This window comes from Protopterus annectens, chromosome 14.part0 (genome assembly GCF_019279795.1).
Source record: "Protopterus annectens isolate FY-2018-M chromosome 14.part0, PAN1.0, whole genome shotgun sequence".
Classification (NCBI taxonomy): Eukaryota; Metazoa; Chordata; order Ceratodontiformes; family Protopteridae; genus Protopterus; species Protopterus annectens.
Genome location: NC_056748.1, coordinates 826,650,963 through 826,677,813, shown reverse-complemented (window position 1 = coordinate 826,677,813; position 26,851 = coordinate 826,650,963). Strand labels below are relative to the sequence as shown.

At 43.3% G+C, this 26,851-nt stretch overlaps 1 protein-coding gene across 1 annotated transcript in view; it reads right to left on the bottom strand.

Annotated features, from left to right (window-relative positions):
• The window catches only part of TM9SF3 (transmembrane 9 superfamily member 3), a 1,446,273-nt gene that overhangs the window by 640,729 nt on the left and 778,693 nt on the right, over positions 1–26,851 (bottom strand). The window contains exon 10 of the mRNA XM_044056575.1: positions 20,938–21,077. Coding sequence (XP_043912510.1) covers positions 20,938–21,077 — 140 coding nt within the window. The remainder of the gene's footprint in view (positions 1–20,937; positions 21,078–26,851) is intronic.

Sequence of the window (26,851 nt, the reverse complement as noted above, 5' to 3'; positions counted from 1 at the left end):
CTTCGGTAGTAGCAATCTCTGGTTCTGACCGACCGGCACTTGCGAACAGCTTCTGCTTCGGGCGCCACGCGGCAAGAAAGACTGAGGAAAAATGGCGTCGGCTGATGCCTTTATACCGGCAGAACTGCAGCTATGACGTCGGGTGAAGTGCGACATCAGCCGAGGCCAGACCCAGACTTTGGAATCCGGCCGACCGAAGGGCTGCCTGAGGCCAGGACAACCCATTTGTTAGGACTGCAGATGCATCCTTGAAGGACATCTGCAATACAGCTCAACTCTTATTTTATACATAGTACATCAAGATGTAATCCCAACCCTGCCCAACAGCCAGGTATCATCACATCCACTTTATCTTCAAACCTGTGCTCACATCCTATATAAAACTACTCAAACAAACTTAAACCGTGTTCTTCTTCAGCAGATGACCTCCCAAGTGAGTACCTAAAAATTGCAACCAATAGCATTGCCTATCCTGTCTCTCTGGAAAAAGTTGCACATTATCCCTCTGTACAGAGGAGGAAATTCAACAGACATTAATAACTTTAGACCTATAGCAATCTCATCTCCCCTCGCCAAAATACATGAAAATTGTATTCAAAAACAATTGCTAGACCATCTCCTGCAGGAAGAAAAAATAGCTGTGTAAACTCTTACCATAACCATAGCTGTCCTTCTCTTCCATGTTGCAGTATTCACCACCTTTAGGTTATTCTCTGCTTAGCTACCCAAACGTCTGACAGTATGCAAAAGCTTTAGTCACTGCAAGGTACGTGGGACGTATGACATTGACTGTACGGTGTGTAGGCCATAAACGTGATGTTGGCACATACCTTTCCTCAGAACTGATTGCCCCAGTTAGACCCCAGTCCCAGGAAAGCTGCAGAAGTCCTGTGCTATCCAAAATGGTGTATGTATATGTATATATATATATATATATATATATATATATATATATATATGTATATGTATATATATATATATATATATATATATGTTTATATATGTATATATATATATATATATATATGTATATATATATATATGTATATATATATATATATATATATATATATATATATATATATATATATATATATATATATTTATATGTATGTATATATATATATATATATATATATATATATATATATATATATATATATATCTAGGGTAAGAATGAAGGATAGAATGCTGCAACATGGAAGACAAGGACATCTATGGTTATGGTAAGATTTTACACAACTATTCTATGCCCTTCTATTCCCACGTTGCATATTCACCACCTTTGGGTGAGTGCCAAAGCTCAACGGGAAGAAGGGAAGAGGAGGGTGGTGGAATAGAACTGTTTTCCAAGAATCCATGCATGATTGCCCTAGCAAACCCTGCTCTAGACCTGGAAATATGGCCCAGTTTGTAATATTTGGTGAAGGTATGGACAAGATGTCAAGGTAGCTGCCTCTAGAATGGAAAAGTACAGTTTTGTACCTACCATAAATGTAGATGTTCGAAGATCCACATTGCTGCAGTCCTTACATATGGGTAGTCCGCTGTCCTCGGTCGGCCCGAATACCAAAGTATTAGGCTGACGTCGGTCAAGGCGCTTAAAACTGACATCAGGACGTCAGGGTACAAAAGCGCATGACCTACGTCATATCCTCAGTCTTTTCTTGCCCCAGATGTCAGAAGGCCCTAACAAGAAAGGCCAAAGCCAAAAAACAGCAAAAAACAACCAACCACCCCTGCACTAACCATATTTACAATATTTACAACCCAAACCACACCACCACCTCTAACTACAGAGGGGAAGGAGGGAGGGTAAAATGGACTGCAGCAATGTGGATCTTCGAACATCTACATTTATGGTAGGTACAAAACTGTACTATGTTCTTCATCTCACATTGCTGCAGTCCTTACATATGGGTAGAATCCCAAAGCAGAGGTAAGGGAGGATGGCAAAACTATAAAGCATTAGGAGCTGCCAAAATGCCCTGTAAAATTGCAGTGGCAAATCCAGCCCTAGATTTAGAGTAAAGTGGAAGGTGGTAATGCTTAGAGAAAGTATGCACTGAACTCCAAGTAGCTGCCTCCAAAATATCTTTAGTAGCCACCCCCCGTAAAAAAGCTGTAGAAGTGGCAGTAGCCCTAGTGGAATGAGGCCTAATCCCAGCTGGAATCTCCTTACCATGATGGGAATAACAGAAAGCAATACAAAACCAATCCACTTAGAAATAGTTTGTTTTGAAACAGGTTTGCCCTGAGAACCCAAAGCAAATGAAACAAACAACTGCTGAGCCTGCCTGAACCCTTTAGTTCTGCTCAAATAATATCGCAACTGTCTGTGTATATCCAAAGTGTGCAAAATCTTCTCCCCTTTATTTTGGGGATTTGCATAAAAAGTAGGCAAATGAATAGTTTGGTTTAAAGCCACACTAGAAACCACTTTAGGCATAAAGGAAGGGTTAGTACGCAAAGACACCCTATCCTTGTGGAAAATTAAGAAAGGCTCAACCGCCATAAGGGCCTGTAATTCAGAAACCCTTCTCGCAGAGGTAATGGCCAACAAAAAAGCAGTCTTCCATGATAAATATTTCAACTCTGCAGTCGCTGCAGGCTCAAAAGGTTGTAGAGTGAGTTTCTCCAACACAAAATTGAGATCCCAAGCAGGAGTAGGAGCTCTACGTGGGTGTCTTATATTCTTTGCCCCTCTAAGGAATTGCTTAAACCAAGGATGAGAAAATAATGGTGGGTCACAGTCATAGTGAGCAGAAATTGCTGCAGCATGAACCTTTATAGAGGAGAAGGACAAACCTTTGTCCAATAACTCAGTAAGGTATTGAAGAGCAACACTTAAATTAGGTTTAGAAACATCAAAGTCCTTCGCTGTACTCCAAATTAAAAATCTCCTCCATTTATCTGCGTAAACTTTCCTTGTACTAGGCCTTCTGGCCTCCAAAATAACATTCAAAACTTGTTGTGGAAGCTGAGACCCTCCAGGGTTTAAAACAGAATATGCCAGGCTGTTAGATGTAGAGAGTGAAGTTTGACATTGAGTAAATGACTGTTCTCCTGAGACAGCAGGTGTGGAATCGAAGGCAAAGGCCATGGAGGCTCCTACCAGACTTCTCAGTAATGGGTACCAGTGCTGTCGAGGCCAATCCGGAGCTATTAAAATCATGGTTGGCTTGTCCTGTCTGACCTTCAGGAGTACCTTTGGGAGGAGAGGCAGTGGTGGAAAGGCATACACGTGAAGATTGCTCCAATTGAATGAGAGAGCATCCACTTTCCAAGCTGTGGGATGAAACCTTTTTGTGCAAAACTTTGGCAGCTGGTAATTTAGTGGAGAAGCGAACAGATCTATGTCTGGAGTTCCCCATAACACTGTCAATTTTTGAAATACATGAGGATCCAATTTCCACTCGTGGGGATCCATAATTTGTCTGCTCAACACATCTGCTAAGGAGTTCTGTGCTCCTGGCAGAAACCTTGCCTGAAGATTTAGCTGTAAACTGAGAGCAGTCTCCCACAAAATCATTGCTTGTCTGCACAGAGGATACGAATGTGTCCCCCTTTGCTTGTTGATGTACCACATGACAGTTGTGTTGTCTGTTTGAATCAACACCTGCCCTGGAAGAAGTAAATCCTTGAAAGCTATCAATACAAATTGGACTGCTAACATCTCCTTCAAGTTGAGATGTAAATGTTGAAGTCTGGCAGGCCACGTGTCTTGTACCCATTTTCCATTTAGATGAGCTCCCCAAGCTTTGTCTGAGGCATCTGTCGTTAGAATCTGACTCGCCTCTGGTCGGGTCACAGAGAGTCCCTTGTTTAGGTGACATTCCTGAGCCCACCACAAAAATTCCTTTTGAATGCAAGGTATTATCTGAATGACAGTGTCCATATCTTGGCAGTGTTAGTCCATACATTTTGAGATACCATTGTAGCTTCCTCATATGCAGTTTGGCATTGGGAAGTACCAGAATACAAGATGCCATGAACCCCAAGGCTTGAAGGACTGTCCTTGCAGTCAGCCTGGACTGACGAGACAATTGGTGGAAGTAAAGAGAAAGATTCTTTTGTTTGTCCGGGGTCAAAAAGGCCATCTGGGATGCTGTATTCAGTCTCACACCCAGAAAGCACATGTCCTGAGAGGGTACTAGACTGGACTTTATTTCGTTCACAGAATACCCTAGGCATCTTAACACTGCCATCACATACTGTAGATGATGAAGAAGTTCGTCCTTTCCTTGAGCCAGAATCAGACAATCGTCCAGATAAGGATAGATTTGTATTCCTCTTAGCCTGAAGAAAGCTACCACTGGAGCCAGAACCTTTGTGAACACTCTGGGCGCAGTAGATAAGCCAAAGGGCAATGCAGAGAACTGATAATGAAAAGTCCCAGCCCGAAAACGCAGATACTTCCTGCAACAGGGCCGGATAGGAACATGAAGGTAAGCCTCCTTGAGATCCAGAGTCACCATCCAGTGATCTTTGCCCAGCAGAGGTAAAAGCTGTTGTAACGTCAACATTTTGAACTTGGGAATGTCCAGATATGTGTTGAGGATACATAAATCCAAAATTGGTCTCCACGTGTTCCATTTCTTTGGTACTAGAAACAGGCGAGAATAAAATCCTAGGCCCACTTCTGGCAGAGGGACCGGTTGTATAGCTCCTATTTGAAGTAGTAGAGAAATCTGTTTGTGAGCCTCTAGTCTTTGCTGAGGAGGAACGTCTGGCATGCCTTTGAAAGGAGGTAAAGTATGGAAATAAAACTTGTAACAAGGATCTGGCAGCTGAAAAAGTAGGTCATTGGGCCTGTTTACGAAAGGACTGGCCCCTGCCCTCACTCGAAGACTGTGCAGGTGAACTCCATGTTCTAGGTCTGAAGGAACTCTGAGCTCTGCCCCTACCACGTCTAGATCTACCCCTAGACTGAGAGTCAGAAGAAGGATACGTCCACCCCTTAGCAGGCCAATTTCTACTAAACTTTGGAGGCTGAACTTGCAAAAAATCTTTAACAGTCTGCATAGACTTAGCCTTGTCCTCCAATTTCTTCAAGACTGACTCCACAGGTGGACCAAACAACACTTCAGACTGCAAAGGAGCATCCAAAATCCTTGTCTTAACATGGTCAGATAAATTCTGATCCTTAAGCCAGGCGTGCCTGCGAAGAACTGAACCAGTGGCAGCCACCCTAGAAGAGGCCTGCAAAGCATCAAAACCACACTGTAAAGAATGCTTACCCACCTGTTCAGAGACATGCACCAAATCTTGTAATTCTTTACAGTCAATGCCTTCTGCCAGAGCATCCACCTTAGATTTTAATTGCGAAAGAAGAAAATTTTGATATTTCAACATATGAAACTGGCAATTCAAAGCCCTCATAGCTAAAGCAGAAGATGTATAGACCTTCTTTCCCCATCTATCCAAAGCTCTGGCCTCTTTATCTAGAGGAACCGGATTCTTTACAACAGAGGCCTTGACACCCTTAGGTCCCTGACTAACAGTTTCTGGGTCCGCCCTAGGACTCTTATAGAGATATTTATGAGCCTCAGGCACCCTGTAATACCTATCCGGTTTAACAGGCGCAGGAGGCAGAGAATCAGGATTAAGTGAAGCCTCTGAAAATACATCTTGCACAACATCCAGAACAGGGGTATAGCTAAGGGCCTATGTTGAGGTAAAAACAAAAATTCTCTAAGCCTTTTCCGTGAATCAGAGAAGTCCTGACCTTCCCACTTAAAATGTTCCCTCATAGAATGAAGAGTCTCTGAAAAAGAAAAATCCTCTGGAGGAGAAGCAGAAGGAGTGGAATCTTCTGCATCAGAATCAGAATAAGGAGTGTATTCCTGCAAGTCTTCAGCCGAAGACTCTGAAACATCCGAAGCCTGTTCAAAACTTTCCAACTCTGACTCCACCCTAGGCCTCTTATCAGGAGGGGGCAAAGAACCTCTAATCAGAGTAATCAAATCTTCTGCCATTTTAAGCATGTGCTTCTTAGGCACAGACCCTGCTGAACTAGTACTGACACCAACAGAAGCTAAACCTGGCCTGCCTCTGGAAGAAGCCTTGGAAACAGAAGGAGAGGGTCTAACCACCCTGGGAAGGGAGGGGAGTGCAGAAACCTGAGAAGCCCCTTCAGCCTGACCTGCCTCGTGAGAGGCCACATCCTGCAAAATCAAAGACTCCCCCTGAGACTCCAGAGAGGCCTCCATCGGAACCACCGGTTCCACTGAAGCCTCTAAAGAACCGGCGTCCGGAACGGACGACTCATCTTGCCTGGGTTTAACCGCTTTGTCTTTGCGCTTCTTGGAAGTGGCCGGAGTATCCGACGGCATATTATAATTGCACCGCCATCAAGACCAGCCTAGCACAATCTAACCTTCGCTTAATAGTGCGCTTATTAAACCTAGCACAAAAGCGACACCCAACTACGTCGTGCTCAGGCCCCAAACAAGGAATGCACAAAGAATGATAATCCATATGCGGTATCTGTTTCCCACAAGAAATACAATTATTCACTTTTTCTGACATCCGGTAATATACTGAGGCAAGAAAAAAACAAAATATTCCCAACGGGTACTTAGCCAACTTGGATTCGGTCTGAAACTCCGAACTCGAAAAATTTCAGAACGCCGAACGGCACTTGCAACGCTGCTTCTGCATCGGACCATGCGGCAAAAAAGACTGAGGATATGACGTCGGTCATGCGCTTTTGTACCCCGACGTCCTGATGTCAGTTTTAAGCGCCTTGACCGACGTCAGCCTAATACTTTGGTATTCGGGCCGACCGAGGACAGCGGACTACCCATATGTAAGGACTGCAGCAATGTGAGATGAAGAACATCAGTGTCCAGCCCTTTGAAGAAGGCTCCAGAAGAGGCCATGGCTCTAGTGGAGTGGGCTTTAATTTTTGAGTGTAAATGTTTACCATGGTAGGTATAACAAAAGGAGATGGCCCTGGAAATCCAGGCAGAAATGGTCTGTTTTGTCACCACCTTCCCCAGAGCCTTGGGGTGAAAGGAGGCAAACAATTGCTCTAACCTCCTAAGGGACTTGGTCTTGTCAAGGCAGAATCTTAGTTGTCTGTGAACATCAAAGGAATGCAGTACTCTCTCATTGCCAATTTGGGGATGTGGAAAAAAGGCGGGGAAGTGAATACACTGGTTCAGGGACAGCTCATTGACCACTTTAGGCATGAAGGACGGGTTGGTCCTTAGGGTCACTCTATCCTTGTGGAAGATTAGAAAAGGTAGGGTGGCCATGACGGCCTGGGGCTCTGACACTCTCCTGGCTGATGTCAAGGCCACCAAAAGTGCAGTCTTCCAAGTGCAATATTTTGGAGAGGCTTTTGAAGCCGGTTCGAAAGGGGCAACTGTGAGCTTCTCTAAAAAGCAGTTTGGGTCCTATGGGGGTGGGACTGGGCTCCTGGGTGGCCTGAGGTGCAGTACTCCCTTAAGGAATAACTTCACTGGAAGTTGGGAGGCAAGATGAGGGTTAAGAGGCAAACAAGCTGAAATAGCAGCTAAGTGGTCCTTAATAGAAGGATATGCTAGTCCTGCTTGCAGCAATTCACACAGGTAGGACAGCGGCAAAGGAACCTCTCTTTGAAATGGGTCTAGCTTTTTTTGACACCAAATGGAGAATCTTTTCCATTTGGACAAATAAGACCTCCTAGTATTGGGTTTCCTGGCCTCCTGAAGGACTTTACGCACATCCTCAATGTAAAGGTGTCTGAAAGGGTTCAAAAATCCTACAGGGTTAGGTTTACAAAATATAAGTGGGGATGGATTAGGGATCCCTTGTCTTGTGTGAGAAGGTCCACTCTGTGAGGTAATTTGTGATGATTGCCCCTGGCTAAATGCAGGAGGAGGAGGAACCAAAGCTGTCTTGGCCAAAAGGAAGTCACCAGCACAATTTTTGGTTTATCCTGCTGAATATTCAGCAGGACTTTTTGCAGGAGTGGGAAGGGGGGAAATGCATAGAGAAACACCCCCTTCCATGAGATAGGCAAAGTGTCCGTTGCCCTCACTAGGGGGCTGGGTGTCCAGACGGGAGGCAAACAGCTCTATTTGTGGTGTACCCCACTTGTGGACTATGTGTAGGAAGACATCCCTGTGTAGCATTAATTCGTGGGATTGTGAAATAGACCTGCTGAAGGTGTCTGTCTGAGTGTTCTGAGCTGAGGGAATATAGACTGCCTACAGGGTGACTCCATGTTGGGTCACCAATTCCCAGGCCTTGAGTGCAAGTCTGCATAGCAAGTAGGATTTTGTCCCCTCCCTGCTTGTTCACATACCAGAGTACTGCAGTGTTGTCTGTGAACAACTTTAGGAGGCCCTGCTTCAGGATGTGTTGGAAGGCCCTCAGAGCAAAGATGATGGCTCTCATTACTCTGATGTCGATGTGCTTCCACTTGAAGGGGCCTGTCCATGTGCTTTGCACCTTGAAGCTGCCCACAGCAGCTCCCCAGTCCAGGTCTGAGGCATCTGTGTACATCCCCTAGACTGCGGTGAGGGGTTGTAATGGTAGTCCTGGGTTGAGAAAGACTTGATGCAAACACCAAAGATCTCCTTCCTTAGGCACGGTAAAAAGGAATACTGTGGTTCAAGGGGTGGGGGTGTTGGGTCCATGTGGACCTCATGTATGACTGAAGTTTCCTCATGTGGAGTCTTGTCAGTGGCAACACAGGTACAGTGGATGCCATATGTCCAAGGAGTCTGAGATATTGTCTCGCTGTCACAGCAGTGGAGTGGAGGACTGACTGCAGGTACAAGCTGAGGCTTTCCACCTTTTGTTGTTGTTAAAAATGCCCTCATAACGACTGTCCTTATTCTGCACCCCCAGGAAAACTTGGTCCTGGGAGGGGTTTAGTTTGGACTTGGGGAAACTGATGTTGAACCCCAAGGACTGCAGGACAGAGATGACTCTTTGGAGATGAATGTGAAGGGGGAAGTGGAGTAACCTGCCTGGAATAAGAGGTTGTCAAAATATGGAAAAATCTGAATCCCTTGGATCCTGTAATAGTCTACCACTGAAGCCAGACACTTGCTGAATACCCTCGGAGCAGTAGACAGTCCAAAGGGCAAGGCAAAGAACTGAAAATGCAAAGAACCCGCAGATGATCGTAAATACTTCCTGTAGTTGGGCCTTATGGGGATATGAAGACATGCACTTTTGATGTCCAAAGTGGCCAGAAATACCTGAGGCATTAGCAGGGGGAAGAGAGTCTGGAGTGTAAGCATACAAAAAGTGGGTACTTGTAGAAAAAGGCTGAGGTGGGAGAGATCTGGGATGGGTATCCATGGGCCGCCTTTCCTTGGGACTAGGAAAAATCTGGAGTAAAAGCCCTTTCCCTTTTCTGATAGAGGGACAGGTTGAATAGTCCCTTGAGAGAGGAGGGTGTCTAAGACTGTCTGGAAAAGAGGAAGTTGGACCTTTGGTGGCTATATGATAACCTCTTAAGGAGGGAGGAATGACTCAAGTCATGAAGTAACCATTTTCTATGACAGACAAGACACTTGTCTGAGGTAATGGGACAGGGAATGGAATCGGGGGGGGGGGGGCTGCTTCCTGGAGCACTTTTTGCTCCTAAAATGAGGGGTAGGAGAATGCTTCCTGATGAATTGTGTCTTCGTGGGATAATTCCTATGGAATTTAGAAACTGGAGATGCAAACAAATGTTTTAAGTCTTGTAGTTCCTTCCCCTTTTGCTGAAGGGTCTTTAAAAGCTCTGCCACTTTACTCCCAAAAAGGGCAGAATTGCCCAGGGGTGCATCTAGGAGCTTAGCCCTGATATTATCAGGTAGGGGTTGGAGTCTCAGCCAAGAATACCTTCTAAGGACTGAGGCAGAAGCTGCAGATCTGGCTGAGGCCTCTGCAGCATCACAGATGCTTCTGATCGAGTGTCTTGTCCTCTGAGAGAACAAGGAGATGAGGCTAGATGTTTGAGCCTTAGAAGTTGAGTCTGGGAGATCAGCTAAAAGCTTGGAAACCTGAATCAAAAGGGCCAGTGCATACTTAGACGTGTCTCTGGTAGTTAAGCACCCTAAAAGCCAAAGTGGTAGAGGTGTATACTTTTTTTGCCAATGCATTCCATGGTCTTACTGTCCTTATCAGTGGGAAGGACAGAGGTTAAAGGAAGTAATCTGGAGGGATTGTCTGCAGAGACTGAAACAGTGCAGGGTCTGCAACAGGGCATTTAATTAGAAATTTGGCCCCTTCTGAGACCTTGTAAAACCTGTCAGGCCTTCTAGGAGCAGGTGGTTGGGATTCAGGATTTTGAGAAGCTGTAATGAAGGCTTCCAAAAAGGCTGGTAAGACTGGAGGGATGGCAGAAAGTGAAGGGGTGTCCATTTCTAAGAGTTCATAACACCTCTTTTGAACCTCTGAGATTTCAGGGGAATCCCATTTAAAAAATGCTGTCATTTTAGAGATTGTTTCACCAAAGGTGATGTCCTTTCCAGGGGAGTCTGTCTCAGCAGAGCACTCCTCAGAGGAGGCATACCCAACAAGGGAATGCTTTAGAAAGGCATAGGAAAGAGAGTCCACTGAAGAGGAATCTGAAGAGTCCACAACTTCAAGAGGGAGAGCTTCTTCAGACTGAGGCCTAGGACTTATAAAGTACAGTTTTGTACCTACCATAAATGTAGATGCTTGAGTGTTCACCCTGCTGCAGTCATCACACTTGGGGTTATCCTGTCGTCAGGCGGTTCTGCAGTCGGCCGGATTTCCAAAGTCTTGGTCCGACGTAGGTTGTTGTCGCCTCATCCCTGACGTCAGTGCGCCAGGGGTACATATACTGCAACAGACGCCATTTTCTTCAGTTTTTCTTGCCCCAGATGTCAGGTGCCCCCAAAAAGGTGATCAAAATTAGTACCAAATGGTGTGAACACTGTACAAACACAAAATCCCTTCAGCTATAAGCAAATACATCAGTAAGGCATAGCAGAGACTTAGGTAAAAGATCAGAGGGGTTGGAGGGAGGGTAACCTGGACTGCAGCAGGGTGAACACTCGAACGTCTACATTTATGGTAGGTACAAAACTGTACTATGTTCATCGTGTTACCCTGCTGCAGTCATCACACTTGGGTTGAGTCCCAAAGCTAAGGCAGGGTGGAGGTAACATAGAGGGTTAGTGGAGGCAATGCGGCCCTGCAGAACTGCAGTGGCGAAGCCTGCCCTGGACTTAGAATAAAGAGGAAGGTGATGGTGTTTGGTGAAGGTGTGTACTGAACTCCAAGTTGCAGCTTCTAAAATTTCCTTGGTAGGAACCCCTCTGAGAAAGGCTGTAGAGGTAGCTGTTGCCCTGGTAGATTGGGATCTTATGGTAGTAGGAACTGGTTTCCCATGATGGGTATAACAGAACTGTATGCAATGGCCTATCCATTTAGAAATGGTTTGTTTGGATATAGCCCTCCCTTGAGAAGCTGTAGCATAGGATACAAGGAGCTGGTCAGTTTTTCTGAAAGCCTTAGTTTTGTCGAAGTACTAACGAAGCTGCCTGTGAATGTCCAAGGAATGCAAGAGTCTCTCACCTTTGTTCTGTGGATTGGGAAAGAAAGTGGGTAGATGGATGGTTTGATTTAAAGCTACACTGGAAACCACCTTAGGCATGAAGGAAGGATTAGTTTGTAGAGAAACTCTGTCTTGATGAAAAATGAGGAAAGGTTCCACTGCCATTAGTGCCTGTAATTCTGAGACTCTCCTAGCAGAAGTTATTGCCAAGAGCAGGGCAGTCTTCCAAGATAGGAACTGAAGGTCTGCAGAGAAAGCTGGTTCAAAGGGAGGTAAGGTTAGTTTTTCCAGAACAAAGTTGAGGTCCCATGTTGGTGTAGGAGCTCTTCTAGGTGGTCTAATGTTTTTTGCCCCTCTGAGGAACTGCTTTAGTATAGGATGTGAAAATAAAGGTGGATTAGTGTCGTAGTGAGTTGAAATAGCTGAAGCATGGATTTTAATTGAGGAGAAGGAAAGTCCTTTGTGCAACATCTCTACTAAATACTGCAGAATGTGAGGCATATGAGGCGGAGTTGTGTCTTGGCCTTTAGCTTGGTTCCAGGCAGAAAACCTTTTCCATTTGTCCGAGTAAGCCTTCCTGGTGCTTGGCCTCCTGGCTTCCAGAATAACATCCAGAACTGCTTGTGAAAGAGGGGCTGGTTAGATGTTTAAAAGATTCGCCATGCAGCCAGGTTTAAGGTTTTTAGCTGGCTGTGTAGAATCTGTTTGTTTTGCTGCGTGAGCAAATGAGGTATTTGAGGCAATATCCATGGTGGGCTGTGAGCCATATTCTTCAATAGCGGGTACCAGTGCTGGCATGGCCAGTCTGGGGCTATGAGAATCAGTCGAGGTTTCTCCTTTTTGACTTTCAAAAGAACCTTTGTGAGAAGAGGTAATGGAGGAAAGGCATATGCTGTCAGGTTTTTCCAACTGAAGGAGAGAGCGCCCACTTTCCAAGCTTGATGGTGGAATGTCCTTGTACAAAATTTTGTCAGTTGGTAGTTTTGAGGACTGGCAAACAGGTCTATATTTGGTAGGCCCCATTTTTGAGTAATCATTGTAAATATTTGTGGGTCTAGCTTCCACTCGTGGGGATCTTTGATGTTTCTGCTTAGGTCGTCTGCCAATGTGTTTTTCTGTCCTGGCAGGAATTGAGCTTGTAACTGGACTTGGTAAGCCAGAGCTGTGTTCCATAAGATTATTGCTTGCCTGCAAAGAGGGTAGGAATGTGTGCCCCCTTGTTTATGTACCACATTACTGTGGTGTTGTCCATCTTTATTGCAAGTTGTCCTGGATGTAGAAGATCCTTGAAGGCTGTCAGAGCTTTCTGTACAGCTAGCATCTCTTTGTGATTTATGTGCAGTTTTCTTTGTTCTGCAGTCCATAGGCCTTGAATGCATTGCCCAGCCATGTGTGCTCCCCAGGCATAGTCTGAAGCGTGTGTTGTGATAGTTTGCCTGGTTGGGGGCAAGGTGAAAGGCTGACCCTTGTTGAGGTGACATGCCAGTGCCCACCATAGAAATTCCTGTTGAAGGCAGGGAATGAGAGATATCACTGTGTCCAAGCTGTGGCTGTGTTGAGACCATACACTTTTTAGGTACCACTGTAATTTCCTCATATGCAATTTTGCAAATGGTATTATCAGAACGCAAGATGCCATGAAGCCAAAAGCCTGCAGAATTTTTCTTGCAGTTAATTGGGTCTGTTGCCATTGTCTCGAAATATTGAGTCAGTTGTAGTTGCTTGTCTGGTGCAAGATGAGCCTTCTGGGCCATTGTGTCCAAGCTGGCACCCAGGAATGTCATTTTTTTGTGAGGGTACTAGTTTTGACTTCTTTTCGTTTACTGTGTACCCCAGACAATTTAGTAGATGCTTCACAAAAGCCAGATGATGTAAGAGAATGTATTTTCTTTCTTCTTGGATGAGGCAGTCGTCCAGGTATGGGTATATTTGAATTCCTCTTTGTCTGCAGTATGCAATTACTGGTGCCAGGCATTTTGTGAAGACCCTGGGTGCAGTAGATAAGCCAAAGGGCAGTGCAGAGAATTGGTAATGGGTTGAATCTGCAATGAAACGCAGGTAACTTCTGCAACTTTGTCTCATAGGGACATGCAGGTATGCCTCCTTGAGGTCCAACGTTACTAGCCATGCTTTCTTGCCCAACATGGGAAGAAGCTGCTGTAGTGTTAGCATCTTGAATTTTGGGACTTGTAGGTAAGTGTTTAAAATTGAAAGATCCAGAATTGGTCTCCAAGCATTGTCCTTTCTGGGTACTAGAAAGAGCCTTGAGTAAAATCCTTGTCCTTGCTCTTGATTCGGTACCCGCTGAATGGCTCTCATGGCCATGAGAGCTGTAATTTGTTTTTGAGCCTCTGCCCTTTGATTTTGTGGCAAGTTTGGCATTCCTCTTTTCATTGGCAAGGTGTGAAAATGGAATCTGTATCCTCGTGAAGTTACGTCTAGGACCCATTTGTCCTTTGTGACAATGTGCCAGTTGTCTGAAAAAAGTGCGAGTTTTCCTCCCAAGGGGGCTGCCAACAGAGTGTTGCTTGGCCAGATGAGGTGCAAGTCATTGAGTTTGCCTTCTGGTAGTTTGGGACCTGTCTTCTCCTCCCTTCTGTGTTGCAGTGCCCCATTGTCGAGGTTTGTATTGGGCTTGAGGTTGTTCTCTGCCTCTTGGACGTCCATGGTTTGTTTTGAAATGGCCTTCCCCTCTGCCCCTGCAGCAAATGCTACCAGCAGTTGTTCAGATGAGTTTTAGTCCTGTCCAAGTAGAATCTAAGTTGTCTGTGCACATCCAAGGAATGCAGAATCCGTTCCCCTTTGTTCTGTGGATTGGGAAAGAAGGTTGGCAAATGAATGGACTGATTAAGAGCCACACTGGATACCACCTTGGGCATGAAGGATGGATTGGTCCTGAGTGACACCCTGTCCGAATGAAAGATGATGAAAGGCTCCACTGCCATAAGGGCCTGTAATTCAGATATACTTCTAGCTGAAGTGATTGCTAAAAGGAAAGCTGTTTTCCAAGAATGAAATTTTAAGTCTGCAGTAGCAGCTGACTCAAAAGGAGGTACAGTGAGTTTCTCCAATACAAAGTTAAGGTCCCAGGCAGGGGTTGGAGCTCTCCTGGGTAGTCTCAAATTTTTAGCAACTCTGAAGTACTGCTTGAGCAGAGGATGAGAGAAGAGGGGAGGTTCTGTGTTATAATGAGCTGAAATGGCTGAGGCGTGGATTTTAATGGAGGAAAAAGACAGACCCTTGTGAAGCATCTCAGTTAAGTATTGCAAAATCTGAGGTAAATTGGGCGCTGCTGTGCTAATCCCTTGAGATTGGTTCCAAGCACAGAATCTTTTCCATTTTTCAGCATAAGATTTTCTAGTACCAGGCCTCCTTGCCTCTAAGATGACATCCATCACAGATTTGCTGAGGGATGACGAGGGTAAGTTTAATTAATTAGCCAGGCTGCAAGATTAAATGTTGGAAGCTGAGAGTGCAGAATCTGGTTCTCCTGCTGAGACAGCAGGGAAGGGGGTCTGAGGCAGGTGCCAGGGAAATAACTGAGACACCCTGTGCAGGAGGGGGTACCAGTGTTGGCGCGGCCAGTCTGGAGCAATCAAAATCATCCTTAGTTTGTCCTGTTTGACTTTTAGTAGAACTTTGGAGAGCAGAGGCAGCAGGGGGGGGGGGGCGTAGACTGATAGATTTTTCCAGCTGAAGGACACAGCATCCACTTTCCAGGCTTGTTTGTGGGGAGTCCTTGTGCAAAACTTGTCCAAGGCAAATAGGTCTATGTCTGGGCTCCCCCGTTCACTTGTCAACATGTTGAAAATCCTTGGTTCCAGTATTCACTCGTGTGGGTCCATGAGGTTTCTGCTTAGTCCGTCTTGACAGAATATTTAATTTTCTTGGCAGGAAGTGAGCTTGTAGGTGCACTTGGTAGCTCAAGGCTGTGTTCCACAATGCCATGGCTAGTCTGCAGAGAGGGTAGGAATGTGTACCCCCCCCCCTGCTTATGTAACACACAACCGTGGTGTTGTCCGTCTTTACCATTAGTTGTCCTGGAAGAATGTAGTCCTTGAAGGCTGTCAGAGCATTCTGTACAGCTAACATTTCTTTTTGATTGATATGTAGGTGCATTTGACTTGGGTTCCACTTGCCCTGAATGCACTTCCCTGCCAGGTGAGCCCCCCATACATAGTCTGATGCATCTATTGTTAGGGTTGGACGGCAGGGGGTAGTGTGATAGTGTGAATGGTAGTCCCTTGTTTTAGTGGCAGGCCTCTGCCCAACAGAGGAACTCTAGGTGTAGGCAAGGTATGATAGGAATCATTGTTTCTAGGTTGTGAGACTGTTGACTCCATAGGCTTTTTAGATACCACTGTAGTTTCCTCATATGCAGTCTTGCATATGGAATTAGAAGAATGCAGGAGGCCATGAACCCCAAGGTTTGCAGTATTTGTCTTGCAGATAGCAGGGTTTTTGTGGCCACTTGTTTGAAATAGGTTATCAAATTGAATTTGCTTTTCTGGCGTGAGGTAAGCCATCTGGGAAGTTGTACTCAAGCATGCTCCCAGGAATTTAATTTGTTGACAGGGTACCAGTTGTGATTTCTTTTCATTTATGATGTACCCCAGACAAGTCAGAACCCTTTTTACAAATGCCAGATGATTCAAAAGTATGCCCTGGCTTTCTGCCTGAATTAGACAATCGTCCAGGTATGGGTATATTTGAATACTTCTTTGCCTGCAAAATGCAATACCTGGAGCCAGGCACTTTGTGAACACCCTGGGCGCAGTAGCCAAGCCAAAGGGCAGTGCAGAGAACTGATAATGCGTGTAGCCTGCTTTGAAGCATAGGTATCTTCTGCAAGATTCTCCTGATTGGGATGTGCAGGTAGGCTTCCTTTAAATCTAGTGTTGCCAACCAGACATCTTTGCCTAGCATAGGAAGTAATTGGTGAAGAGTCAGCATCGTGAATTTTGGAATCTCCAGAAAGGTGTTTAGAGTAGACAGGTCCAGGATTCGATGTCATGACTTGTCTTTTCTGGGTACCAGGAAAAGTCTGGAGTAGAAACCTTGTCCCTTTTCCTCTTCTGGTACCAGCTGAATAGCCCCCATGCTTAAGAGAGAAAGTACTTGTTTTTGAGCCTCTGCCCACTGATTTGGGGGCAGGTCTGGCCACCCACTTGGTGTTGGCAACGTGTGGAAATGAAATCTGTATCCCTGGGACACTATATTTAAAACCCATTTGTCCTGGGTTATGAGTTCCCAGTTCTTTGCATGAAGAGCAATCTTTCCCCCCAAAGGGGCGGTCAGAAGAGAAGTGCTTGGAAATTTTAAAAGGAAGTCATTGAGACTTGTTTACCATAGGGGGTGTCTTGTTACTCCCAGATTTGGAAGTGGAGGCTCCCCACTGATAAGTTCTGAGAGTCCCCTGGGACTGAAACCTGGGGTTTTTGCTGTGCCTGGGTTTGGCTCGAGAAGACCTGGAAGAGGCTGGAAAGGACCAATTCTTAGTAGACCAGTGCCTACTAAATCTGGGAGGTTGCACTTGTAAGAAATCTTTAACAGTTTGCATAGATTTAGCTTTATCTTCCATCTTTTTAAGTACTTCTTCAGCCTTGTTGCCAAACTGGCAGTCCTGATTTAAAGAAATATCCAACAATTTAGCTTTAACATGATCAGGCAAAGACTGCTCCTTAAGCCAAGCATGCCTTCTAAGCACAGACCCAGTAACAGCAGCCCTGCAAGAGGCCTCTAAAGAATCAAAACCACATTGCAAAGTATGTTTTCCAACTTGTTCAGCAGAATGCATTAAGTCCTGTAAATCTTTATTTTCCACACAGTCAGGAATCAAAATTATTTTCTGTTTAAGCACTCCAATGACATGTTGCTGATATTTTAACATAAGAAATTGGCAGTTTAAAGCTCTGATTGCCAAGGTTGCAAAATCATAAACCTTTTTACCCCATCTATCCATCACCCTGGAGTCTCTATCAGAAGGGGTAGGATTTTTAGCAGTAGAAGCCTTAATGCCCTTGGGCCCCTGAGAAATGGTCTCTGGATCTGCAATAGGATTTTTGAAAAGGAACTTGTGGGACTCAGGAACCCTGCAGTATCTGTCAGGTTTACTAGGAGCAGGAGGCAGGGAATCAGGGGCCAACCTGGATTCCGAGAAATCATCAACAATATCTAGTACAGGAGGAATAGCCAAAGGCCTATGCTGAGGTAGAAGGAGGAAATCCCTAAGCCTCTTTTTTGAATCAGAAAATTCCTGGCTTTCCCAGTGAAAATGCTCCCTTAAAGTATGTAAGGTTTCCCCAAAAGAATAATCCTCAGGAGGGGAAGCAGAGGGAATAGAGTCCTCTGCATCAGAATACTCATAAGTAGGTAAGGACAAATCCAGGTCATCAGAAGAATCAGAATCCTGATCAGAAGACTCGTAATCAAGCTCAGCCCTAGGCCTCTTAGAGGGGGAGGGGTTGACTACCCCTGATTAGAGTTATTAGATCTTCAGACATTTTTATCATTTGTTTTTTAGGCATAGGGGCCTAAGCGTCGGTTTTTTAGACATGGATCAAGATTTAGGCCTTAGTAATGAAGGAGGCATCGATTTAGTATGCAAGTCCGTAGGCCTGAATACACCCTCAAAAGCCGGTGCCTGCACAGCGGCTCCGGACCCATCCAAAGTAGAGACATCCGCGGGTTTCATAGTTGAAATCTCGTGGCATACCGGACTCCGAATGGGTCTCAGTAGAGGCATGCAAATCAGAAGTAGTGGGTATCAGGGGCTGCAAAAGCACCTCACTGAGTACCGGCGAACTGGCGACTGGCTTAGGAGAAGCGTCGTCGTCAGCTTTGGACCTCGGCGGCCTGTCTCTGTCCTTATCTTTGCATTTTTTTGGAATCCCGGTAGTCGGACGGCTAACCAACGACATTTCTGGATAATTAAACAGAGAACCGAAATATTTAGAGGCAAAAATATACCGACGACAGATAGTGTGCTGATTAAATAAAGCACAAAACCGACAGCAAGGTACGTCGTGGTCAGGGCCTAGGCAAGGAATACAGTACGAATGAAAATCTTTATGAGGTATTTGCTTTCCACAATTAATGCAATTATTAACTTTTACTGACATCGGTAAGGAGCAAGAAAAAGTTTCCCCCAACAGGGTACTTAGCTTTAAGTTGAAGACTTCGGTTCTGAAACTCGAAAATGAAAACTTCAGGATTCGGCTGACCAGCACTTGCGAACTACTTCTGCTTTGGGCACCGCACAGCAAGAAAGACTGATATAATGGCGTTGGCTGCATGTTTTATACCCCTGACAACCTGACGTCATGGAAGAAGGGACAGCAACTGACGCAGGACCCAAGACTTTGTTAATCAGGCCGACTGAGGGCAACCTGCAAGCAGATTACCCAAATGTAATGACTGCAACAATGAAACACGAAGAACATCCAAAAACTCCTGTCCGTCTACAAACCTATCAAATCTGTTGGCATTATCTGTACTCGCTCAAGGTTGCCAAGGCCTGGAACTCCTTACCTGCATCCATCAGGTCAACACCCTCCCTCCCATCTTTCAAAACCATTCTGAAAAACGTCTTAGCTAAACTTTGGCTTTGTATTGGTCAAAACCAAGATAAACTATATCCCTAAATGCGAACAAATACCTTTTCATTCCTTATACCCCCTTACTTCTACCAAATTTTCTTCCTGACTTTCTCTCTAATTATACCATAAGCCTGTTTTTCCCCCACTTCATATTCCAATTCTTGTTTGTATTAGACTACCTTACCTTTAATTTCTTTACATACTGTCTAAAATTTCTATAAATATTAAATGATTGTCATATAACTTGTACCGATTCTTAATCGGTGCTTTTACTTTATTACTAATTTGTTATAATTATTTAAACTGAAAATATTTTTTAGTACTGTAAAATTATTGTTCTTAAAATGTTTTGTAATAATTTGGAGCTGTTCTCCCCAGGTCTAAAACTGAAAATGGGCTTTTACCCAGTCAGACTGTCCTGGTAATCAAATGTCAATAAAGAAAATCTGCTAAGACACCTGTTTGTTTTAAATATGATGCTGGGAGTGGCAACAAAACACTAGTAATCTAGTTAGGAAGAAACATCGTTTTTCCCTTTACATTTTTTTTTAATGTTTGCAGCGACAAAGATTTCTTTAATAAGTATGACGGTCTGATATGAATATTGCATATTAGACATCCTTTTCTATCTCCTATGTGATACATGAAGATGCATAAGCAAAAGCCATTCATCTTAACAGTGGCAAAAGAGTCTGTAAAATGGTGGGAGAAAGACTGTAAAGAAACTGTGCTGCTGAAAATATGCATTCTGAAGAATCATTTTATTTAACAGGTGGTGGTGTACTAATGTTCATTACTGCAGCGCACACACAAAATCCATCATAATACACTGTGAATGTTATAAAGGCTATAATATCAAGTAGGTGGACTCCACACTTATAACTCTCACACAGGTTCATCAAAAAAAGCCATCAAAATGGATAACTGGGATTACTAAAATCTCCCTAAGTAAGTGCAGTGAGTGTGATATGTGTGAGTGTGCATACATACTAATGTTTAGAGGAATTTGATTGCCATGTACTATATTTCACTGATCGATTATTAAAAATCAGACATGTGCAAGTTCAAAACCATGACCATCTGCTATATTCTTACCTTCCAAGTTAGTGCCGTAGACTAAAAGCATATAACATGTAACCTGACTGCTGATGTTGGAAAAACAAGAGGCTATGGTAGTGCATCACTAAAAATCATTCATTCTGTTAATTTTACCAGATGTTAAAATGCAATGACACACTAGATTTTTTTCATACACTTTGCAGGGTGGACTTCTTAAGAAGGGAATAGGGTAGAATGCAAATGTGGTAGAAGGGTCATACTGTCTGAAAAGGCATGGGCAGTATAGTGATAAAGACAGAAAGAATTTTTAAAATAGTTACAGGACTTGCGATAAAAAGGAGAAGGGATGCTTGACATGGGTACAGGAAGACGAAAGGAGTATACAGTAGTAAACTGGTATGGCTGCTTAAAAAGATGACAATCTGTAATAAACACTGCTGCAGGTTATGAAATACTGCCCTAAGATGTGGGGCCATAAAGATGCAAACTGTGTACTGGATACCACCAAGCAGAGAAAACAGAAAAAAAAAATCATGATAAGATATGCATGAACCCACATTATCTAATTTAGAGTAAGGTTAAGCATTTAGCAATTTCATTTAGTAAAGCCCAATACAGGCTACATTATGTAAACTTCAAAGTGATGTGTGCTGCACTTAGCTATCAAAGCAATATACTTCTACATAAGCATGTTATAAAGACCAGGGAAGACAGAAAAAAATTAACAGCACACAACGTGCAAATAATATGCAGTCCTGTACTTACCATTTCTTTTCGGGGATTGGCCGTGGTACTGCATTAACACGACAAGGGAAATTTGGCTGCCCTGCCAAATTTCTTCCCAGAATTGTGCCCACCAGATTCAATGGCAGAATAACAAAGAAACAAATACAGCAGACTGCAACCTATAGGAAAAAAAGTAAAAGCAAGAAAATAAGCCTAATGCTTTGACTTCATACACACTTATCAAGGTTAAAACAGCAGGTGTTAGTCACATCCTTCAAATGTTACTTCAAGGAGACTACAGGGAACAAAGTAATGCAAACTATCCTGGATCACAAGTGCTAGTTGACTAGGCTGACTTCTTCACAATGATCACCTGAATTGTGTTTGCTCATTTAAGTCAAGTTTCAAGCAAATACCCAAACTTGTCGAAAAGAATATCACAGAAAATGCAGAAAATGTAGACACATTTTTCATCCATTATTTACCAAACTGTAAAGCAAATGTGATTGCAAAAGCCACTAACAATAATGAAAGAATACAATTCCATGCAGTGTTAGTTGAAAACTACACTCTACAGTACGTTAGTTAACTATTATCATCTTAACTAACACAACTACATTAGCTATGTAACTAATTCAAAGTTGTGTAAGGTATGCATAACAGTAGACCCTCAAACAAAAGTTTCCTTTGGAAGGTAAAATTTGATACAGCTGCAATTCCCATCCCCAATGGCCAGATTTAACTAAGTCCCTGTTCCAAGCTCATGCCCGTCACCTTTCAAACAGCAAAACAGATACCTGAAAAGGTAGCGTATTACATTTCTGCAGCCTGTTGAGGAAAAGCCCTTAAAGGTATTTAATTTGTACTCTTTTTTTTTTTTTTTTTTTTTTTTTTTGAACAAGAGCATGATAAAATGGCAACAATCGGAGAAGTGCATGGATTATTCAGAGTTTACAAAAACAGTTTGCCAATAATTCAGTTTGTTCTTTAAAACAACACACAATTCTAACTGTATAACAAAAGCTGTGTTACACTACTGAAGAATAAAAGCCAAATAATCTGATTAGTTACATGACTCATTAATAAAATAGGACTCGTTAATAATAGTCAACAGTCTGTGGAATAAAAGAGATGACACAAGGAAGCAGTTGTTGAGAGAAACTGAATGAACTTTATCAAAAATTGTGGGTATGTGCAGAATACATGAAATTACTAATACAAAGTTAAAAATGACTTGTGTCTTTCGGCTTTTCCCGGTTAGGGGTCACCATAGCGGAACTCCGGTCCGCTAATGATTGGCAGTAGATTTTTACGTGCCGAGTTGCCAGCTCTGACGTACAACCTTCAACGAAGGTACGCCCATTCCCGCATGTCTCCACATAGAAGACACTCTAACTGAGAATCGAACAGGACAACGTCTTACTGTGAGACAACGCTACCGCAGCACCACCACCGCAGTACAAAGTTAAAAATTACTAAAGAGAGAAAATGTACTTACTAGTACAAAGTTAAAATGACTAAAGGGGGAAATTCATGAGCGTGAGACAAAATGCAAGTAAAACAAAAAGGTAAAAATGAGACAGTCAGAATGTGCGGCAACAGTAATTATATAAGAGAGAGGCATGTGACAATGCACTGCAATAGCAAAAACACAAGAGAAAATCCAATCCAACTGAAATTGAGAACTTTTGTAGCAAGTGTAGTTATAAATACAAAAAGTACAGTTGTGTACACTTGCCATAAATGTAGATGTTCGAGTGTATTCACTGTTGCAGTCAGTGTATTTGGGTAATCTGCTGGCAGGTTGCCCTCAGTCGGCCTGAATAACAAAGTCTTGGGTCCTGCGTCATTTGCGGTCTCCTCTTCCATGACATCAGGTGGTCAGGGGTATAAAACATGCAACCGATGCCATTTTATTCAGTTTTTCTTGCCTGAGATGTCAGGTGCCCCCCAAATGGGGAGCAAAAAAAAAAAAAAAAAAAAAATATATATATATATATATATATATATATATATATATATATATATATTTCAAAATAAACAGCAATATATGTAAATGCACTTTTAGCAACATAAACTTTACCTTCATCTAAAGGCAAATACACCACAAAGGCTTTATAATATAGTGAAGGAAAGAGAAGTTATAGAAAAGGGGGATGGCAGGTGGGTAACCCAAACTGCAACAGTGAATACATTCGAACATCTACATTTATGGTAAGTGAACACAACTGTACTATGTTCTTCATGTTTCACTGTTGCAGTCATTACATTTGGGTAGAATCCCAAAGTTATGGATGGGAGGATGGAACTAAATAGCATTAGGAGCGGCTACAAGGCCCTGCATAACTGCAGTGGCAAAGCCTGCCCTGGATTTAGAGAAGAGAGGCAAATGATAATGCTTTGTGAAGATATGAACAGAGCTCCAAGTAGCAGCCTCTAGAATGTCTTTGGTTGGAACTCCTCTGAGAAAGGCTGCTGAGGTAGAGGCAGCTCTGGTGGAAATGAGACCCGATTCCCTTGGGTACAGGTTTACCATGATGCAAGTAGCAGAAACGAATGCAGTGGCTTATCCACTTAGAAATAGTCTGCTTTGATATAGCCTTCCCCTCTGATTCTGAAACAAATGCCACCAGTAGTTGCTCAGACTTTCTTAGAGATTTGGTCCTGTTAAAGTAGAATCTTAGTTGTCTGTGTACATCCAATGAATGTAGAATCCGCACCCCCTTGTTCTGAGGATTTGGGAAAATGTTGGCAGGTGAACAGTTTGGTTAAGAGCCACACTGGATACCACCATAGGCATAAAGGAAGGATTGGTCCTGAGGGACATCCTGTCCGAGTAAAATGTAATAAAAGGCTCCACAGCCATGAGAGCCTGTAGTTCTGAAACCCTTCTTGCTGAAGAGATTGGCAAAAGGAAACCCGTTTTCCAAGATAAAAACTTAATATCCGCAGTAGCTGCTGGTTCAAAAGGAGGCAGGGTGAGTTTTTCCAGCACAAAATTGAGGTCCCATGCAGGGGTTGGTGATCTTCTGGGAGGCCTTAAATTTTTGGCCCCTCTAAGATACTGCTTAAGCAGAGGATGAGAAAAGATGGGAGGCTCCATGTTGTAATGAGCCGAGATGGCAGAGGCATGTATTTTTACTGAAGAGAAGGATAGGCCCTTGTCAAGCATCTCAGTCAAGTACTGTAAAATCTGAGGGATATTTCGTTTTCCTGTGTTTGCTCCTTTTGCTTGGTTCAAAGCACAGAATCTCTTCCATTTATCGGCATAAGATTTTCTAGTACTAGGCCTTCTGGCTTCCAAAATGACATCCATAACAGATTTACTGAGAGGTGCTGCTTGAATAATTACATTATCAGCCATGCTGCCAGATTCAGCGTTTGGAGTTGAGTGTGCAGAATTTGATTGTTCTGCTGAGACAGTGGATGAGGTATTTGAGGCAAGTACCAAGGAGGGAGTTGAGACATATTCCTTAGAATTGGGTACCAGTGCTGGTAAGGCCAGTCCGGAGCAATTAGGATCATTTTTGTTTTTTCCTGTCTGACCTTTAATAAGACCTTGGAGAGAAGAGGCAGAGGGGGAAAGGCATAGAGTGATAGGTTTTTCCAACTGAAGGATAGGGCATCCACTTTCCATGCTAGTCTGTGTTAAGTCCTTGTGCAGAATTTGTCCAGCTGATAATTTTGGGGAGAGGCAAATAGATCTATGTCTGGGCTCCCCCATTTCTGTGTTACCATGCTGATGACTTGTGGATCCAGTTTCCACTCGTGCGGGTCCATAAGATTTCTGCTTAGGTCGTCTGTCGGAGTACTTTGTTTTCCTGGCAGGAACTGAGCTTGAAGATGTACTTGGTAAGTCAAGGCTGTGTTCCACAATGTCATGGCTAGTCTGCAAAGGGGGTAGGAATGTGTACCCTTCTGCTTGTTAATGTACCACATAACCGTGGTGTTGTCCGTCTTTATCAGTAGTTGTCCTGGATGAAGTAAGTCCTTGAAGGCTGTCAGGGCATTCTGAACAGCTAGCATCTCTTTCTGGTTGATATGCAGATGCATTTGTTTTGGGCTCCATATGCCCTGAATACATCTCCCCCAGGCATAGTCTGATGCATCTGTAGTTAGGGTTTGGGTGGCAGGGAGTGAATGACAGTCCCTTGTTTTGGTGACGTCTCTGCCCACCAAAGAAACTCCTGTTGTAGGCAGAGAATGAGAGGAATCAGTTTCCAGACTGTGACAATGCTGACTCCATACACTTTTTAGGTACCATTGATGTTTCCTCATATGCAGTCTTGCATATGGAATTAGTAGAATGCAGGATGCCACCTAACTTATCACTGCATTTCACTTCCTTACTCTCCAATCTCAACTATACTCTACTTCCTAAACTAACCTTTACCACTTCACAAAGAATCCCAACATCTGCTCTCAAATATTCTCTTTACCCTCCATGGTGTTTCCTGCTCTATACTCCTTCCCACTTCAGGCGCTGTGACATACCCTCACACCAAGTCTCTCTACTTTTATATTTTACCTATTTATATTCCAGCTCTAAATACAATACCTCTACTCACATTGAATCATGATAACTAGATCCAGACACACCCTATCAATGGCTATACTCTTAACTTCAATTGCAGTAGTCCTTACCACCACTTATCTAATCACCTTATTTGAAACAAAAAAACCTCTACCTGCAAAACTACTCACAAAAACAAACACTTACCCTTAACAACTCACTAACCCAAGCCCACATCAATGTCACCTCCACCTCCAATTACCTACAAGCTAAATACCACAGACTTACTCCCATAAAACTGAACCACCTTATAGTAAAAAAAATAAAAATCCCACCCATCCTTAATCACAGCCACATATTTGCTCTCAAATATTCCTCCTTACAAGCTGGTGACATCCACCCTAACCCTGGCCCACCTAAACCTAACTTTTCATCTGCTACACATTCTCCACCCAACTCCCCTGATACCCTATTTAATCTTCCTAACTCCTTAAAAATTGGACATCTTAACATTCGTAGCATAAACAACAAAACAACTCATCTCCATGCCCTTCTCAGTACTTACTCATTTGATATCTTCTGCCTCACAGAAACGTGGTTAAAACCTACAACCACTGACAATGAAATAACCCCACCAGGATATAACATATTAAGAAATGACAGATTAAAACGTAAAGGAGGTGGAGTGGCCTTACTCTTTAAAAATGATCTTCTTATCACCCCTATACCCCACAACCCACCCCAAGATAGCTCAGCTGAAATTTTGATCTCTAAATTTCAAATCAACTCCAACAAAGCTATATATATATTCTGCATCTACCTACCCCCTGGCCATAACATTACTAATATAGAAGATACCCTGTCCTGGATTTCCTCAACCTACCCACTAGAAACTATTATTCTAGGAGACCTCAACACTGACTGATATAGTATCAACAATGATAATCCCTCTTCTTATATCAACCTACATAACTTTAAACAAACTATTACCACCACTACTAGAATCAACAAACCTAACAACAAAGAGACCATCCTAGACTGGATTCTAGTCAATAAACAAAGACAAAACTATAAAGTAGGAACCCTGCCAGATGATATCAGCGACCATTTGCCCACGTACATCATTAGGCATAAAAATGACATAACCAATCCTCCCAAGTTTATGACTGTCAGAACTAAAAAACATTTTAATCCTGACTTATTTCAAATGGAACTAAATGCCTGCGACTGGAATCCCTAAAAATCCTCCCACTAGACGGCTGTCAGCTACTTTAACCACAAATTCTTAACAATACTAGATACCCACGCACCCAAAAGATCTATCAGGATAAAGTTCAAATCTGCTCCCTGGCTCTCAAAAAACACAAAACAAAAAATACTAATAAGAAACAAATCCTGGGCTAAATGGAGAGCAACTAGAGATGTCTCAGAACACCTGAA